Source organism: Lepus europaeus, chromosome 9, assembly GCF_033115175.1.
Source record: "Lepus europaeus isolate LE1 chromosome 9, mLepTim1.pri, whole genome shotgun sequence".
Lineage (NCBI taxonomy): Eukaryota > Metazoa > Chordata > Mammalia > Lagomorpha > Leporidae > Lepus > Lepus europaeus.
The window spans coordinates 123,472,051-123,488,459 of NC_084835.1; the positions used below are offsets into that span (position 1 = coordinate 123,472,051).

A 16,409-nucleotide genomic window follows, 5' to 3' on the forward strand; every position below is an offset into this window, starting at 1 on the left:
GAAGGAGGAGGCTCAAGGACCTGCCAGGATTTTGAGCCAGATGTCTGGAAGGAAGAGGTTGCTGTCACCTAGGAAGGGGAGACGAATGTTGAACAGGATTCAGGTCCCCAGGCTGACATCTGAGGATGGCGGGAATTGAGGGGTGGTCCGGACTGGAAGTACAGGTTTGAGAGTTGTCAGCAGAGACCAGCATTTCAGGCGGAGGGGTGCATGTCCACAAGAAGAGGCGTGGCGGGAAGACCCCAGCCTGGCCATGCCACTTAGAGGCGGGCTAGGCAGGGAAGAGCCTGTGCAGGCCTGAGGTGCTAGCTGAGAGCTGGGAGGGAACGAGGCGGGAAATGTTGTTGTGCGCCTGGGTGCCCGGGAGATCACGGGCCCTTCTCCAGGACATAAAGAATTGTGGAAGCTGTCGCCCTGCCTGCCCCATGGAGTGTGGTGGAGTCACCTGCACCCCTGGCGCTCAGCTTGTTTCCTGTTCTCTGCCTGACCTCGTCTGGGGAATGCGCTCCGCGAGCTGTGGGAAGTCGCTGGAACCCTGCACACGGCTGCCTCGTGGTTGCTGCCTTCAGTGACAAGGCCATGTGCGCTGGCCTCTGGGACTTAGGCAGCTGTTGGGCACTTCAGGAGGACTGTGGTCGGCAAAGAAGGCAGGTGCAGGCTGGGAAGAGGGCAGGGCCCTTGCACAGGCAGAGAAGGGTCCATCTTCTTTGTTGTTACTTTTTTAAAGATCACTTATTTGAAAGAGTTAGAGAGGAGGGGGGAGGACAACATGTGCTCTTCCACCTGCTGGTTCACTCCTCAGATGGTCACAGCAACCAGGGCTGAGCCAGGCCAAAGCCAGGAGCTTCATCCGGATCTCCCATGTGGGTGGCCGGGGCCCAGACCAGCTTCTGCTCCTTTCCCAGGTGCACTACAGGGAGTTGGATCAGAAGTAGAGCAGCTGGGACTGAACCGGCTCCCGTATGGGCTGCCAGCGTCACAGGCGGTGGCCTTACCCACTCCACCACAGCAGCCCCAGAAGGGTCCATCTTGTGTGGACGGTGCTTGGTCCTTAAGGTGAGGGTGAGACCAGAGGGAGAGGGCCTGCTTGTCGGACCTGCTCTCCCCAGGACAGCCAGGAGCGCCTGGAGTGTAGTTGACTCTGGGTAGTACATGTGACTGCTCTGCAGAGCTCGCTCTCCCCACCCGAGAGCCTTTCCTCAGCGGATTCCAGCTGGCTCCGTGGTACAAAAAAACCGTGCCGATCAATGCGTTTCTCTCCCCCACTGACACGGAGACGAGAGCCCATCCTGCTGCCAGTCAGCTTTGTCTTTCCATCATTAGATGGAGACCAGTGCTTGCTTTCTGGTTGTTTTTTTTTTTTTTTTTTTTTTCAGGCAGAATGGACAGTGAGAAAGACAGAAAGGTCTTCCTTTTTTTTTTAAATTTTTTTTTAAATTTTTTTATTTTTTTTATTTTTGACAGGCAGAGTGGACAGTGAGAGAGAGACAGAGAGAAAGGTCTTCCTTTTGCTGTTGGTTCACCCTCCAATGGCTGCCGTGGTAGGCGTGCTGATCCGATGGCAGGAGCCAGGTGCTTCTCCTGGTCTCCCATGGGGTTCAGGGCCCAAGCACTTGGGCCATCCTCCACTGCACTCCCTGGCCACAGCAGAGAGCTGGCCTGGAAGAGGGGCAACCGGGACAGGATCGGTGCCCCGACCGGGACTAGAACCTGGTGTGCCGGCGCCGCAAGGCAGAGGATTAGCCTAGTGAGCCGCGGCGCCGGCCGGTCTTCCTTTTCCATTGGTTCATCCACCAATGGCCACTGCAGCCGGTGCGCTGCAGCCGGTACACTGTGCTGATCCGAAGCCAGGAGCCAGGTGCTTCTCCTGGTCTCCCATGCGGGTGCAGGGCCCAAGCACTTGGGCCATCCTCCACTGCCTTCCCGGGCCATAGCAGAGAGCTGGCCTGGAAGAGGAGCAACTGGGACAGAATCCGGCGCCCAGATCGGGACTAGAATCCCGTGTGCCGGGGCCGCAGGTGGAGGATTAGCCTATTGAGCTGCGGTACCAGCCATGCTTTCTGTTTTTAATAGATGGCCTTGCCAGACCCCATTTTTTTTAAAAGACATTTATTTATTTGAAAGGCAGAGTTAAAGAGGGGCAGAGGCAGAGAGAGAGAGGTCTTCCAACCACTGGTTCACTCCCTAGATGGCCGCAGTGGCTGGAGCTGTGCCGATCCAAAGCAGTAGCCAGGAGCTTCTTTCCGGGTCTCCCACGCATGTGCAGGGGCCCAAGCATGTGGGCCATTTTCCATTGCTTTCCCAGGCCACAGCAGAGAGCTGGATCGGAATGGAGCAGCCAGGACTCGAACCGGCACCTGTCTGGGATGCCGGCGCTGCAGGCGGCGGCTTTACCTGCTGCACCACAGCTCTGGCCCCACCAGACCCCATTTGTTCGTGGGAGTGAAACGCATTCGCATGTGTGCAGCCTTTAGTGCAGTGTCCCTAGCTGCCTCCTCGAGGCTTCAGCCGGGGCACGGGGGAGCAGAGCCGTGCCAGTGGAGTTCGCTCTGAACCTTGAAACGCAGGGTTGTTTTAATCCTAAAATAATGTTACTTGTTGGGTAACAACTGAGGGTAAAGGAGTCCTGCAGCTTAATGCGCAGCACAGCCTGGTACACTGTTCTGGACAGCAGAGGGGTGGGGATTGACGTGGACTCACTGGAGAAGGCAGGGCGGGATGCTCTTCCTGCCGGGTCGGTTTCTCTGGAGCTGGACTGCTGTCTGCAGGCATTGTTCCAGGACTCACTGATGTGGAAACAAGATACATTTCAGACCCCAGACACTTCGCAGAATTTGGTTGGGCATTTTATTATGGCTCACTCTGTGTGTTGTCAGGTTTAGAGTCGGAGAGCTGGCGTGGCTCGTGTAAGGGTGCCCGCCTGTTGAAAGGCCGTCGGGGAAGATTGTGTGATGGTGTCTGAGCGCTGTGTGTTTGGCTTACAGGTGTGACTACTGCAACAAGGGCTTCAAGAAGTCCAGCCACTTGAAGCAGCACGTGCGGTCACACACGGGGGAGAAGCCCTACAAGTGCAAGCTCTGTGGCCGTGGCTTCGTCTCCTCCGGAGTCCTCAAGTCCCACGAGAAGACACACACAGGTCCTTGTCTGCCTCTCATGTGGAGAGTATCCCTTGTTGCTGTTTTCATTTAAAGGACTTAGTTATTTAACAGGCAGAGTGATGGAGGGGGGGGGGGGGGGAGGAGAGAGGTCTTCCAAATGCCCACAACAGCCAGGGCTGAGCCAGGCTGAAGCCAGGAGCCAGGAACTTCTGGGCCTCCCATGTGGGAAGCAGCAGCCCAAGCACTTGGGCCGTCCTCCACTGCTTCTCCTGCATATTGGCAGTGAGCTGGGCTTGAGCTGATAGTCTGATAGAGGATAGGTGTCCCGGATGCTGGCTCACCCTGCTGTGCCACAGCGCCGGCCCCGTTGTTGTTTGAGTACATAGCAGTCAGTTCACCCACTTCGAATGTACAACTCTGTGGTTTTAGCATGTTCGGTTTTGCAGCCTCCCTACTGTCTAATTTCTAAACATTTTTGTCACGCACTAGCAGCCCCTGCCCCATACCTGGTGCTGGGTGACCCTGGGTCTACTCCAGCTTCATGGACTTGCATGTGAACAGCCTGAAGGAGCACGTGGTCCCCACCGAGCAGAGGGTGTGCAAGGGCACGTGGTCCCCACCGAGCAGAGGGTGTGCAAGGGCACGTGGTCCCCACCGAGCAGAGGGTGTGCAAGAGCACGTGGTCCCCACTGAGCAGAGGGTGTGCAAGGCCACCTGTGCGGCCTGTGCCGTGCATCGGTCCTCGCTTCCCCATGGTGGCCAGGCTCTGGCCCACCACGCGGCCACCCAGCACTCAGTGGACAGCTAGGTCATTTCCATCCTTTGAGTATTATGAGTCATCCTGCTGTGAACATTTGGGGAGGAGTTTCTGTGTCGGCTTCTCTTCATTTCTCTACCTAGGGATGGAGTTACTAGGTCGTGTGGTAACACCGTCTGGACTGTTGAGCCTAGCAGGTTGTTTTCCAGAGCCACTGCATCGTCGTGCAGGCCCATCAGCGGGCACGTTTGGGTTCTGATTTCTCCCCACCCGCGCCAGTGCTTGTTCTTGTCCGTCTGTTCTGCTGTGACCCTCCTCGTGGGTGTGGAGTGGCCTCCCTGGGGTTTAGACTTGCATACTCCAGTGGCTGACGATGTTCTAACTCTGTGCTCATTTTCAAATTAGAACAATTGTTTTATTGTCATTGAGTTGTAAGAATTTTTTTTAATATGTTCTGACTACTCAACCTTTATCAGATAGGTGGTTTGGGATCACATATGTTGTTAAACATACTGCGTTTATTTACTTAACACAGCCAACATACTTGCTTAGCGTATTAATAATAGATATTGAATATCAGCAAGTGTTCTAAGGGCTTACATGACTACGAAGGAGCCCTGCTCAGAAACACCCACCCAGGCAGGAGGGACAAGTTTTGTGGGTGGGTCTGTGGCAGATGGCTGGCGCTGGGTGTCAGCGGGTTTTGGGAAGGCTCATGGAGGGTAGTAGGCCCTGCTGAGGAGGCAGAGAGGGGCCTGTGCCCTCACCAGGGACAGGCTGAACTGTCCTTGGCAGTGGGCCCCCAGCTGCTGAGGCAGATCGCTGTGTACTGCTGGGGCCTCAGCTGATGGGAGAGGGGAATCATGTGGGAGCTGTGTAGACTACTCCCGGTGGGAGCCGGGTGGGAGCTGTGTAGATGACTCTTGGTGGGAGCCGTGTGGGCTGTGTAGACTTCTCCTGGTGAAGCTGTATGGGAGCTGTGTAGACTACTCCAGGTGGGAGCTGTGTAGACTTCTCCTGGTGGGAGCTGTGTAGACTTCTCCTGATGGGAGCTGTGTGGGAGCTGTGTAGACTTCTCCTGGTGGGAGCCAGGTGGGAGCCATGTGGGAGCTGTGTAGACTACTCCCGGTGGGAGCTGTGTAGCCTTCTCCTGATGGGAGCCATGTGGGAGCTGTGTGGGAGCTGTGTAGACTTCTCCTGGTGGGAGTTGTGTGAGAACTGTGTAGACTGCCCCCGGTGGGAGCTTGTGGGAGGTTTGTAGACTACTTGTAGGGCCTCGGCTGGGTCACTGGCTGTGGGGCTGAGGGGAGTGGGTTTGCACAATCTCCTTGGATGGGGTAGAAGTGGAAGAGGACAGAAGCCCTGAGTTGTCAGGACGCACTTCTGGGCGGCTGCAGCTTGCACTGGCCAAGTTCTTGGAGCAGCCCATTCCTGAAGGCTGGGAACCCCAGCACACACCGTGTCTGCACCGCGGTGGCTCGTTGGCGGTGTCTGGGCTCGCTTCTCACTGCGGACAGCCGTCAGCTAACAGATGGTCTCTGCCGTCTCTGTCCTGTTGTGCCGCCCAGGGGTCAAGGCCTTCAGCTGCAGTCTCTGCAACACCTCGTTCACCACCAACGGCAGCCTCACGCGGCACATGGCGACACACATGAGCATGAAGGCCTACAAGTGTCCCTTCTGCGAGGAGGGCTTCCGGACCACCGTCCACTGCAAGAAGCACATGAAGAGGCACCAGGCAGTGGCCCCCGCGGCGCCCACTGCGGGGGAGGCGGAAGCAGGAGGTACTTCCCACTTTGGCCCTGGCTCGCTGATGCTGACTTAAGAGTGAATTCCTGTCCAGATCCAGCCTGGCTGGGCGTGGCTCAGACGCAGTAGCACCCTGGACTTTAGAGTGTTCTCCAGTCTCATTTTCTGATAGTGACAGCATGGGTGTTCTTTGTGAAAACCCCCGCGGCCTGGTGAAGAACACTCAGGTCAGCAGCCACAGAGCGGAGCTCACACCCACCCTGACGCTGTCCTCCTTCCCTGTCGGCACACGTGTGGTGGAGGTTTTCCTGTTTTTAACAAGCGTGCTGTATTCTCCCTCCACCCACGTCAGTCAGCACGTTAAGCACAGATCATTGATTCGAATAACCACGAGGCGCTCCATAGCCTTTCCCTATGCTGAGTCCTGTGGACGGCCATGGCACTGGCACGTAGTCGGTCACCGCCTTGGTAACAGCAGGCGTTGGTGGAGCCCCGCCCCCCATGCCCCGTACCCCGTTTCCCCTGGGTCGCAGCCCCATCCCCCTGCTCGCCGTTGCCCTCTCGTGTTGGCCCACATAGACCGCTAAACAGTGGAAGGCAGCAGTCCCATCTTGCGCAGGAACCAGCTAAATCAGGCAGGCAGACTTGCCCAGTCCCACAGCGCCTTCTGTGTTTGCAGGAGATTGCACTGTGCAGCTTGCTGCCAAGCCTTTTAGTCTTCTAAGTCAGCATTTCCTCTGTACGCTGCGTGTGCTGCTGGGCTGACCATGTGCCACTCAGCACCTGGGGTTTGTGGAGCTGAGGCACCGTCACATCTGCTGTGACTCCGGCCTTCTCCCCTCAGTTGCTTGTCCTTCAGCTGCTTTGTGTCCCTTTGGACTCGAGGCCGCAGTCAGAGTGTCCAGCGTCCCCAGTGTCTCTGCATGGGAGGAGTGAGTCCTGAGAGTTTCCCTGCCCTGCATTCAAATAACCAAACCACAGTGTGCACGTGGCAGAGCAGCTGCGCACCCTGCTTCTTCCATAGACAGCTCCGAGCAGACAACGGGAGTGCCTGCTTCCGTGTGAAGGGACTCGAGTGTTGTACCTGCAGGTGTTGTGTCCAGAACCTGTAGTTTGCAGCGAGCTAACTGGTCACTGACGTGCAAGTGCAGCATCTCCAAGTTAACTACTTGTCCCCATCAGCTCAGGAAGCTGCAGGGCCATGGAGCCAGTGACTAGGGACTGTTAGGGCCTCACCAGCAGCCGTGTACAACCGTGCGTGGACTCTCTCCACGGCAGAGAAATCGCTTGCTAAGTCGTTTTGTTTTCCCTGAGCTCACTACGGCTGTGGAGGGGTTTGGACTTCCTTTCACTCTCCCCACTGTGCCTTTTTAGTGTAGTCGGTCCCTGCCCTCCTCCTCCTGTCCCTGTACTGTGTGTATCTATTACTCAGTGTTCTCCTCTTCTGTACCGTGTGTGTATATTACTTGGTGTGCTCCTGTCCTGTACCGTGTGTGCCTGTTACTCGGTGTGCTCCTGTCCTGTACCGTGTGTGCCTGTTACTCGGTGTGCCCCCTGTCCTTTACCGTGTGTGTCTGTTACTCAGTGTGCTCCTGTCCTGTACCGTGTGTGTCTGTTACTTGGAGTGCTCATGTCCTGTACTGTGTGTGTCTGTTACTCAGTGTGCTCCTGTCCTGTACCGTGTGTGCCTGTTACTCGGTGTGCTCCTATCCTGTACCGTGTGTGCCTGTTAACTCGGTGTGCCCCCTGTCCTGTACCGTGTGTGCCTGTTACTCGGTGTGCCCCCTGTCCTGTACCGTGTGTGTCTGTTACTCGGTGTGCTCCTGTCCTGTACCGTGTGTGCCTGTTACTCGGTGTGCTCCTGTCCTGTACCGTGTGTGCCTGTTACTCAGTGTGCTCCCTGTCCTGTACCGTGTGTGCCTGTTAACTCAGTGTGCCCCCTGTCCTGTACCGTGTGTGTCTGTTACTCGGTGTGCTCCTGTCCTTTACCGTGTATGCCTGTTACTCAGTGTGCTCCCTGTTCCTGTCCCTGTCCTGTACCGTGTGTGTCTGTTACTCAGTGTGCTCCCTGTCCTGTACCGTGTGTGCCTGTTACTCAGTGTGCTCCTGTCCTGTACCATGTGTGTCTGTTACTCGGTGTGCTCCTGTCCTGTACCGTGTGTGCCTGTTACTCAGTGTGCCCCCTGTCCTGTACCGTGTGTGCCTGTTACTCGGTGTGCTCCTGTCCTGTACCGTGTGTGCCTGTTACTCGGTGTGCTCCTGTTCTGTCCCATGTGTGTCTTTCTCGGTGTGCTCCTGTTCTGTACCGTGTGTGCCTGTTACTCGGTGTGCTCCTGTCCTGTACCGTGTGTGCCTGTTACTCGGTGTGCTCCTGTCCTGTACCGTGTGTGCCTGTTACTCGGTGTGCTCCTCTTCTGTACCGTGTGTGTCTGCTACTCAGTGTGCTCCTGTCCTGTACCGTGTGTGCCTGTTACTCGGTGTGCTCCTGTCCTGTACCGTGTGTGCCTGTTACTCGGTGTGCTCCTGTCCTGTACCGTGTGTGTCTGTTACTCGGTGTGCCCCTGTCCTGTACCATGTGTGTGTCTGTTACTCGGTGTGCTCCCTGTCCTGTACCGTGTGTGTCTGTTACTCAGTGTGTTCGTGTCCTGTACCGTGTGTGTCTGTTACTCAGTGTGCTCCTGTCCCTGTACTGTGTGTGTCTGTTACTCGGTGTGCTCCTGTCCTGTACCGTGTGTGCCTGTTACTCAGTGTGCTCCTCTTCTGTACCGTGTGTGTCTGTTACTCAGTGTGCTCCTGTCCTGTACCGTGTGTGCCTGTTACTCAGTGTGCCCCTGTCCTGTACCGTGTGTGTCTGTTACTCGGTGTGCATCTGTCCTGTACCGTGTGTGCCTGTTACTCGGTGTGCTCCTGTCCTGTACCGTGTGTGCCTGTTACTCGGTGTGCTCCTGTCCTGTACCGTGTGTGTCTGTTACTCGGTGTGCCCCTGTCCTGTACCATGTGTGTGTCTGTTACTCGGTGTGCTCCCTGTCCTGTACCGTGTGTGTCTGTTACTCAGTGTGTTCGTGTCCTGTACCGTGTGTGTCTGTTACTCAGTGTGCTCCTGTCCCTGTACCGTGTGTGTCTGTTACTCGGTGTGCTCCTGTCCTGTACCGTGTGTGCCTGTTACTCAGTGTGCTCCTCTTCTGTACCGTGTGTGTCTGTTACTCGGTGTGCTCCTGTCCTGTACCGTGTGTGCCTGTTACTCGGTGTGCTCCTGTCCTGTACCGTGTGTGCCTGTTACTCGGTGTGCTCCTGTCCTGTACCGTGTGTGTCTGTTACTCGGTGTGCCCCTGTCCTGTACCATGTGTGTGTCTGTTACTCGGTGTGCTCCCTGTCCTGTACCGTGTGTGTCTGTTACTCAGTGTGTTCGTGTCCTGTACCGTGTGTGTCTGTTACTCAGTGTGCTCCTGTCCCTGTACCGTGTGTGTCTGTTACTCGGTGTGCTCCTGTCCTGTACCGTGTGTGCCTGTTACTCAGTGTGCTCCTCTTCTGTACCGTGTGTGTCTGTTACTCAGTGTGCTCCTGTCCCTGTACCGTGTGTGTCTGTTACTCGGTGTGCTCCTGTCCTGTACCGTGTGTGCCTGTTACTCAGTGTGCTCCTCTTCTGTACCGTGTGTGTCTGTTACTCAGTGTGCTCCTGTCCTGTACCATGTGTGCCTGTTACTCAGTGTGCCCCTGTCCTGTACCGTGTGTGCCTGTTACTCAGTGTGCTCCTGTCCTGTACCGTGTGTGCCTGTTACTCGGTGTGCTCCTGTCCTGTACCGTGTGTGTCTGCTACTCAGTGTGCTCCTGTCCTGTACCGTGTGTGCCTGTTACTCGGTGTGCTCCTGTCCTGTACCGTGTGTGCCTGTTACTCGGTGTGCTCCTGTCCTGTACCGTGTGTGCCTGTTACTCGGTGTGCTCCTGTCCTGTACCGTGTGTGTCTGCTACTCAGTGTGCTCCTGTCCTGTACCGTGTGTGCCTGTTACTCGGTGTGCTCCTGTTCTGTACCGTGTGTGCCTGTTACTCGGTGTGCTCCTGTCCTGTACCGTGTGTGTCTGTTACTCAGTGTGCTCCTGTCCTGTACCGTGTGTGTCTGCTACTCAGTGTGCTCCTGTCCTGTACCGTGTGTGTCTGCTACTCAGTGTGCTCCTGTCCTGTACCATGTGTGCCTGTTACTCGGTGTGCTCCTGTTCTGTACCATGTGTGTCTTTCTCGGTGTGCTCCTGTCCTGTACCATGTGTGCCTGTTACTCGGTGTGCTCCTGTCCTGTACCGTGTGTGCCTGTTACTCGGTGTGCTCCTGTTCTGTACCATGTGTGTCTTTCTCGGTGTGCTCCCTGTCCTATCCCTGAGCTTCTCCTGTCCCTTGCTGTGGGCTGTGTTCGCGGTGTGCTCCCTGGCCTGTCCCTGACCTCTCCTGTCCCTTGCTGTGGGCTGTGTTCGCGGTTACTCAGGGATTCCCGACACTCATGTGCACATTTCTCGGCTGTGCGGGTGGTGACCAGAGTAGACTCTGCCCCAGGTTCTGCAGGTGGGAGGTGGAAGTTTGGTTGGCTGTTCTCTGGAATTCTAGCAGTAGATGTTGAGTGTCTGGCCTTGTGCCTGTGGCTGACTCTCTGCTGCCTCCATCCCTCCCCTTCTCTCTCCTCTCTCTCTTGTCGATTTTCCCTTATGTTCTATGAAAGACTATGCAGTTTTTCCAGCTAACTAACTCGTTTTTAGTCACTGCTCATTTTGCTGTTTAGTTTTTCTGTTGCATTTTAGTTTTTTTTTAGTCTGTTACGCAGTGGTGACCTCCCTGCGCCCAGACTTCATTTTCCTCTCCGTGGTGTATGCTTTCTTAATTTATATTCTTCTTTTTTTTTTTTTTTTTTTTTTTTTTCATTTTATTTGATAGGCAGAGAGACAAAGATGTTACGTCACAGCTTCTTTCCTCACGCTGTGGCAGCTAGGGCTGAGCCAGGCGGAGCCAGGAACCTGGAATTCAGTCCAGGCCTCCCCTGTGGGTGGCAGGGACCCAGCTACGTGGGTGTCACCTGCTGCCTCCCAGCAGGAAGTGAGAATCTGGATTGGAGCTGGGACTCAAGCCCAGGCGCTGGAACGCAGGCTGTGGGCGCCCAGGGACCTGCTGCCCGCCCCATGTGACATTGTAATGGCAGTTTATTCTTGCCTTTACCCCATTGAAATACACCCTTACATTTTGCTGAGAAAAAAAACACATACACACACACACACATATATATATATTTCAATCTTTATTTATATTAAAGAGTTACAGTGGAGACGGAGAAAGAGAGAGAGAGAGAGGGAGGGAGTCTCCTGTCTTCTGGTTTGCTCCCTAAATTGCCGCAGTGGCCAGAGCTAACCTGATCTGAAGTCAGGAGCCAGGAGCTTCTTCAGGGTCTCCAACGTGGGTGCAGGGGCCAAGGACTTGGGCCGTCCTCTACTGCTTTCCCAGGCCATAGCAGAGTGCTGGATTGGAGGAGGAGCAGCCGGGATTAGCACTGGCACCCATATAGGGTGTCAGTGCTTCAGGCTGGGGCATTAACCCACTGTGCTACAGCGCCGGCCCCTGTACATATATATTTTTTAACTTTTATTTTCTTTTTTATAGTAAGTCTTTTAAATAGAGGCTCTTTGTTAATTTCTCGGTTTCGGTTCCCATTTTTAGGCTCCTGGTTTTCCTTACCTGATGATAATTCATTTTGTGCCCTCATTGGTAAATGAGCACTGGCAGCCAGTGTACACGTGGGCAGTTTCAGAGCCCACTGTGCACCTGCAGCCGGGCTGCACATAGAGCTTTCACCCTGGCACCTGCTGGTGTAGGCAGGCACCACCCCAACCCAGGTTCACTTGCCCTGCCAGGCAGCCCCAGGTGTAGACAGTCACCACACACACACACACATACACACACCTACCTGTCAGGCAGCCCTGGTGTTGGTAGTCACTCCCCCGACAAACACACACACGTCGCTAACTGATGTTGGCAGTTACCTACACACACACACACACACACACACACCCCTGCCAGGCAGCTCCTGGTGTTGGTAGTCACTCCCCCGACAAACACACACACATGTCGCTAACTGATGTTGGCAGTTACCTACACACATACACACACACACACACACCCCTGCCAGGCAGCTCCTGGTGTTGGTAGTCACTCCCCCGACAAACACACACACATGTCCCTAACTGATGTTGGCAGTCACCTACACACATACACACACACACACACCTGTCAGGCAGCTCCTGGTGTTGGTAGTCACCCCCCTGACAAACACACACACATGTCCCTAACTGATGTTGGCAGTCACCTACACACACACACACACACACACACACCCCTACTGTCAGGCAGCCCTGGTGTTGGCTGTTTTCCCCCCATGTTCTTGTTTCGTTTTCCAGCAAAGCAATGGTGGGGAGAGGCAGCTCTTTACCGTGGGCAGAGCTGATGGAGTTACTGATCTCAGCATGGCTTCCTTACTGCTGAGTGACTCTTCACCAGCAATGTGATCCGTGTCGCTGTGTTTGATTTAGACATGGCGATGGAGGAGGAAGACAGTTCCGACAGAACTGTGCCCAGAAAATCTCGCCCTGAGGTCATCACGTTCACCGAGGAGGAGACGGCGCAGCTGGCCAGGATCCGGCCCCAGGACAGCGCCACCGTGTCCGAGAAGGTGCTGGTGCAGTCGGCCGCCGAGAAGGACCGCATCAGCGAGATGAAAGACGAGCAGGCGGAGCTGGAGGCCGAGCCCAAGCATGCCAACTGCTGCACCTACTGCCCCAAGAGCTTTAAGAAGCCCAGCGACCTGGTGAGGTGCGGCCGCAGACACACCCTGGGCGATCCCTCCCGGCACAGGGACGAGGGGGCTGCTGCCACGCAAGCTCCCTCTGAGTGTTCACCAGGAAATTGGCGTCTCTAGAGACTGCTGTGCTTACTTCCTGTGATGTGGAAGTTCTAGTAAATGAGAACTTAGAAAGTTCATTCATTTTTATGTATTTGAAAGGTAAATTGACAGAGGATGATAGAGACAGAGAGCAGGATCTCCCATCAGCTGGCAATGACTGGGGCTGGTCCAGGCCAGAGCAAGGAGCCAGGAACTCCAGGTCTCCTCTGTGGGGTCAGAGACCCCAGCATTTGAGCTGCCATCTGCTGCCTCCCACGTTGCCCGTTAACAGGAAGCTGGACCAGAAACAGGTGGACCTCTGTTCTAGGAGCTGTAGGATGTGGGTATCACAGGTGACTGCTAAACCTGCTGCACCACGGCGTCCACCCCAGGACGAGCTTATTTGTCGAGGGAGATGTGGTGCTCGGCTTGTAGGCGTGCACAGGAGCAGCAGGCACCGTCCTGGCCCAGAGACCCTGGTCTGTGCAAGGAGCGCAGAGGCAGGCCTGGCGAGCCGGGCTCAGGAGGAGGGGGCAGGAGGCTGCTAGCCAGCCAGCAGGGATCGGCACACGAGTCCGGGTCCACACAGTGCTGGGGAAGCTGGCAGACAAGGCGCCTGGTGGAGGTCGGCAGGCGCCAGGACAGGAGGGGCTGTTGGCGTGTTTGGACTGTAGGAGAGAAAAGGCCAACTCCAGCTTTTCTCCTGAATATTAGAATAGTTGCTCAGACAAAAGAGAGATTCTTCATTTTTGTTCTAGGAATCAGAACAAGTGAATGAAAGTATTTAATAAAAGCAACCAAGATTGTAGGGCGGCAGTAGCACAGCAGGCAGCTACAGAGGACTGCGTAGGGCACCTTCTGTGTGCTCCTGTTCCAGAGGCCTGGGCAGCTCCCAGGACAGCGTGGCTGTCTAGGGAACGTCGCAGCTGACAGCGCCTCCACAGTCCATTCGGAGGCTCACTGCGGGTGAGAGGATAGAGAGGAAGCCGGGTCGTGGGGGCCTAGAGAGTCTGTGGACTGCGCTCTGTTGGATCCGTGGGTGCAGTTCCTGAGTAGGAATCGTGGAAGCTGACGTGTGCTCTGAGGCTGCATAGTACAACCAGAAAGTTAGAGGAAGGAGAGGTCCGGGGCCTGGTGACAGAGGAGTTTGGTTGTTGTATAAGTGGGAGTCCAGCATGGCCTGCAGCTGCCTGTGGCCAGAGGTCAGTGAGGAGTGAGGAACATGCTGACCGGGAGAGCTGGCTTCACCAGTGGGTTCGTGGTGGGTCACAGAGGAGAGCTATGCCAGGCCCAGGAGCCAGTTTGGAAATGTTGAGGCAGCACCTGTGGTGGTCACCCGCCAGGCTGAGGCCGGCAGGTGACCAGGGATGGGACATGGCACCGTGGTGTCTCCGAGGAAGGTGGAAGGGACGGGAAGCCTGGCTGAGCCTGGCAGCCGCGGTAGCTGCTTCTCCCTTGCTCGTTTTAACCCCGGGCAGCTTCAACCCCTTCAAGCACAACCTGAGGTAAACAGGTGTCTGCTCCGTGTACAGGTAGTCAGTGTTTACACAGACGTCAGTGGTAAATCCTTTCCTTCTTTCATCTTCACGTATCCATGCGTCTTCGCATCGACGTCTATATCACTCAGGTGTCCTGTGAACGTGGTGTTCCATCTGTCTCCAGACCGCTGGTGATGACCTCGTCGGGGCTTACAGGCACCTCCTGTGCCCGTGAGGTCCTCGGGTCCCTGGGGGCCCCTGGCACCGGCCTTCTGGCTGTCTGTTCCCCCAGACCTGCGCCCTGAGCTTGTTTTTGGTGCTGATAGGTGCTGTCTCCTGGCTGACCTGTAGGAGCTCTTTGGTTTTTATGAAAATGACCGTGTTTTCCTTTGTCTTGCAAATATTTTTGGTTCTTTGTTATTTGGATCAGTTGTTTATGTTTTTTTTTTTAATAGAGTGAAGCTCAGAATTTTATTTGGCCAAATTTAAGCAGCAGACAGCAATATAATTTTATATTTTTGTGGTTAATTATAAATTTAAAATCATTAAGTTTTTTCTTAAGTTTCTTTTTATTTATTGGCAAGGCAGAGAGTTTACAGAGAGAGAGAGAAAGATCTTCTATTTCTTAGTTTACTCTCCAGATGGCCGCAATGGCCAGGACTGGGCCAAGCAAAGTCAGGAGCTTCTTCCAGGTCTCCCCCGTGGGTGGCAGGGGACAGGCACTTGGGCCATCTTCTACTGCTTTCTCAGGCTCATTAACAGAAAGTTGGATCAGAAATGGAGCAGCTGGGACTTGAACTGGCAGCCATATGGGATGCTAGCATTGCAGGCGGTTGCTTTACCTGCTGTGCCACAGTGCCAGCTCTGTGAAGCTGTGTGTTAATGTGTATATAATTAAAAAGAAAAAACACTTAACTTGCAAATATCTTTTGGATAGGCATGTTCGAATCCACACAGGAGAAAAGCCATACAAGTGTGACGAGTGTGGGAAGAGTTTTACTGTCAAATCCACCCTTGATTGCCACGTGAAGACGCACACAGGTGAGGAGCAAACCCCTGCATTGTTGGCAGATCCTGTATGTGTGGCTTTGTTTCTCTGTGTGTGGTGCACATAGCACTCTGGAAATGAGCAGTGTGTGATGGGAAGCGTGGGCTGGAGTGACATATGCAATCGCCAGTCTGGCTGAGTGACGCTTCATTGAGTTCTCCTGTGAACAAGGTCTCCCCTGAGTCTCATCTGGGCCAGGGCTTCCCAAAACCTGCGGACTCAGCAGATCCCACGGCAGCGCTCGGGCTGCAGTTGTGTTTATGGGGAGAAGAACCCCACATGGGACAGAATTACTGTCTAAGGAGCTGGAAGGTCGTTGCACGGCTCCCAGCAGGAGGCTGGGCGTCTCGAGGCTCGAGGCCAGTTCCCCACCTCTGCTGAGTGTGGCTCCCACACTGGCTGCGCAGCCTCACGGTCCTCGACGGGATGCCGCCTGGGAGGCAGATTGCTGGTGAAGGGGCTGCTGCCCCTCCCTGCCGCGGCGTTCAGATGAAGTTCCAGTTGCCATGGGAGAGTCTGTGTCTGACGAGCTGTCTGTGACCATCACGGGCCAGGCGTGTTGTGAGTCCTAGGGTTACGCTGATCGGTCGAGTTTATATTCTCAGCCTGAACAAGTGGATGCATGTGGAGTTTACACCTCATGGGGTGGTGAGTTGACGTGGCCTGGCTGTCCCATGTGTGGATGCCTTAGCTTCCTGAGCCTGTCTGCTCGTGCAGCACCGAGAGCCTGCTAGCCATGAGGGCACGGGCTGTCAGCCAGCGCGCAGATTCCCGACTCCCAGCGGCGCTTGGCACCTGCTTCCCCCACTGCAGGCTGTGGGGGCAGTGAGCAGAGAGAGCACGTCTGTGGAAACCCCACCTATCACCCCGGCTCCACTGTGGAAGAGGGTGGGATTTCCAAGGCCCCAGAACAGGGCTGGGAGCACAGCGTCACTAGCCCTTGGCAGTAAGGCCTGGCTCTTGTGTCCTGGACCAGTACAGGGCTGTTCAGAGCAGCGTCAGAGCTGTTGACACCTGGCAGTCTGGGCACAGGACACGTGAGCCACAGGCCTGGGACCCTGCAGTGAGCGCTGGCCCGGTACACTGTCCGGAAAAGAAAACGAGAGGTGCCGCAACGCTCGGGTGCCCTCTCTCAAACCAGGCAGAAGTGGCGGTGGTGCCGAGTGCACTGAGTGGCCGCCCTGGCAGCTTCTGTGCCGGGGAGTGGCATCCACCAGTCAGGGCTTGGTGTCCTGCCGGCTGCGGGCTGTGGAATGCATAGCGTCCCGGGGTGAGAGAGCTTCTCCCTGCAACCCCGTGTCCATGGGCTCAGCACCTTGGCGGCCTCACGGCCTGCTGGGCGGGCGTCTGAAGGTGGCGGTGGTCCTGGCCC

General features: G+C 55.5%; 1 protein-coding gene across 6 annotated transcripts in view; it reads left to right on the forward strand.

Annotated features, from left to right (window-relative positions):
- ZNF236 (zinc finger protein 236) overlaps window positions 1–16,409 on the forward strand; it is a 116,111-nt gene that overhangs the window by 64,362 nt on the left and 35,340 nt on the right. For all 6 annotated transcript variants that reach the window (XM_062201820.1, XM_062201819.1, XM_062201816.1 and 3 more), the window contains 4 exons: window positions 2,985–3,136; window positions 5,424–5,636; window positions 12,162–12,441; window positions 14,927–15,030. In XM_062201820.1, coding sequence (XP_062057804.1) covers window positions 2,985–3,136; window positions 5,424–5,636; window positions 12,162–12,441; window positions 14,927–15,030 — 749 coding nt within the window. The remainder of the gene's footprint in view (window positions 1–2,984; window positions 3,137–5,423; window positions 5,637–12,161; window positions 12,442–14,926; window positions 15,031–16,409) is intronic.